At 40.4% G+C, this 2,499-nt stretch overlaps 1 protein-coding gene across 1 annotated transcript in view; it reads right to left on the reverse strand.

Moving 5' to 3' along the window:
- Nucleotides 1-2,499, reverse strand: part of LOC101662120 (GPI ethanolamine phosphate transferase 1) — a 106,323-nt gene that overhangs the window by 38,420 nt on the left and 65,404 nt on the right. Inside the window, exons 18-19 of the mRNA XM_013004739.2 lie at nucleotides 2,328-2,425; nucleotides 813-854 (exon numbers count right to left, since the gene is read on the reverse strand). Of these exons, the coding sequence (XP_012860193.2) occupies nucleotides 813-854; nucleotides 2,328-2,425 (140 nt within the window). The remainder of the gene's footprint in view (nucleotides 1-812; nucleotides 855-2,327; nucleotides 2,426-2,499) is intronic.

The raw sequence follows: 2,499 nt of genomic DNA on the forward strand, positions 1-2,499 counted from the left end.
GAACACAGCTTACAAGAACAGCGCTATGGGAATAACTGAAGTGTAAGAGTGGTTTTCTCTTTTTGAAAAAGGTGAAATGTTGATTGATGACAAACTTTATTCTGAACATCCATCAACCTCCTGAAAAGATGAAAAAATCAACTTGTAGTGCATTTGAAGCTCATTCCACCAGATCAGACTATTAATCAAGCTTTCTATTTAGAGGTTCTGAAAAAACAGCATAACAGGGTGCAAAAAAAAGGCATGATTTGTGGTACACGGGGAACTAGTTTTGCCACCACCACAATACACCTATTTACACAGCCATCTCAGTGTGCCAGTTTTTGGCAAAAAACAGCATGCCTCTCTTGCCACACACTTTACTTTACTCACCTGACCTCACTCTGTGCAACTTCTTTTTGTTTCCATAAATGAAGGAGGACATGAAAGGACAGTGATTTGATGACATAACAGAGGTGAAGAAAAAAATGAGGGAGGTGCTGTCAGCCATCTAAACAGATGAGTTTGAAAAATGTTTCCAAGAACAGAATCGCAGATTTGGCAAATGTATTAAGTGTCACGGAGAATACTTTGAAGACTGTATTGTTAAAAAATTTAAATACATAGCTTTGAAAAAAAAATTCCATTTTTGGGGGGCGTACCCCCTCATAACCAAGAAACCAACTCACTGCCATCAAGTCGATTCTGACTCATAGTGACCCTACAAGACAGGGTAGAACAACCCTGGTGAGTTTCAAAGACGGGAACACTTTATGCAAGTAGAAAGTCTCTTCTTTCTCTCTCAGAGAGACTGGTGGTTTCAAACTGCTGACCTTGCGATTGCTGCCGAACTCATAACCTCCAGGCCACCAGCGCTCCTCATATATATGAGGTAAGGTACGGCAAATATCAGGACAATTTCTCTATTCATTGTCACAACAACCTTAAGAGGAAGTTCCATCTTTCACCAGATATCAGATAAGCAGTAAAAAAGGAACATTATTCACAGAACAAAACCAATGGGCAAAATTGAATTTGTTTCATTCACTAATTATAGTTTACTCGAAATACCTACAAAATGCTTTGACAAAAACATTATAATAGAAACACACTTTAGAACAGATAGGTGTTCAAGAATAAAATACAAAACTTTTCATTCTAATAAACAGACTCCGTGGAATAATTCTAGGTCCATTTCCATAATGATATTTTCCTCCGACAACTATGAAGAAGCTGCACAATCTCATGAACTTACCACCAACTCTTAGACATTAGTGTGGGTAGTGTTCTTGTAATTAATCTCTCACCATGAGAGCTCAGGCTGAAATGTCTAACAACTCATTGTTTTCATCGAGTTTGGGAGAAAATAACAACGATAACAGCATGATTGGGAACTAGAAAAGAAATCGTTTTAAAAAGGGAATAGATGGTTTTACCAATTTATTTGAGTGGCAATAAATGGAAATGTATTTGTGTTGCAATAAGGGGTAACATCAACAACCAGAATCAAGGTCATTATAAAGGGCAGTGTTTGGAGTTCATGATCAAACCGGAACGTTGTCAGGATGAGAGCAGAGCTTCCCGCCAAGGGGATTTTTTTACCTCCTGGACAGAGGAGGAACCTTCATTTTTTCTAAGATGTTTTAAGTTTGACCAAGCTCAAAGACACATGTGGATTGCTTCAATGGCCTTCTGGTCTTTTTCATCACAATAGAACTTTGTTTTCATAAAAAAGAAAGCCCTTTTGTGCTGTGAAGGGACTAGCAAAAGAGGAGGGGATCTTAATTGATCATTGTTTAGCACAATGCCGTTTGTCCCCATCTGGAGGTATCTCTCCAAAATCACATTCATCCATTCAATTCCAACTCACAGGGGCTTCAGGGGAGAAAGACGAAGCTTTCTGCTCCTTCAGAAACCCACGGGGGCCGTTTGATTCTGCCCAGAGGGTCACTGGCAGAGCCCTGGTGGCATACTTGGGTCTACAGTTCAAAAACATCAGCTGCTCCTTGGGAGACAGGGTGGGTTTTCCACTTCGGTAAATAGTCACAGACTCGTGGAACTCATAGCGACCCCATGAGTCAGAACGGACTCCGTGACAGTGAGAGTTTCCTTTACAGTGTCTATGAGGACACACCTTGAGGTGTCATTAATGCCACTCAGACTAGCTCGGGCCAGAGGTCAAGAACCAGGAGGGTAAATGATCGTTCACAATCAGTGGCTTGATATTACTATGTTATTTTCTCATTGCTTCAAGTGATTTTAAATTTGTGAACAAAATTAAGCTTGTGCCTCAGAATGTTAAGAAAAACAACTAAACTTAAAGGTAAAAATGAAAAGTTGAAGACTACTCGTACACGAGAGAGAGATTTGGCTGTTGTCCGACCACGGGCATCAGTGGAAACACGGCCAGGAGCAAAGAGAAGGAAGTCCAACTCAGCGAGGTGACCTGTAATGGAGAAACAAGCTATCTTCAGGCAAATAGGGTTGAGGAAACTGTCAATGGAACAGAGCCTTACAACT

This window comes from Echinops telfairi, unplaced genomic scaffold (genome assembly GCF_000313985.2).
Source record: "Echinops telfairi isolate 266 unplaced genomic scaffold, ASM31398v2 ScPeMD7_7400;HRSCAF=8409, whole genome shotgun sequence".
In the NCBI taxonomy this organism is placed as follows: Eukaryota; Metazoa; Chordata; class Mammalia; order Afrosoricida; family Tenrecidae; genus Echinops; species Echinops telfairi.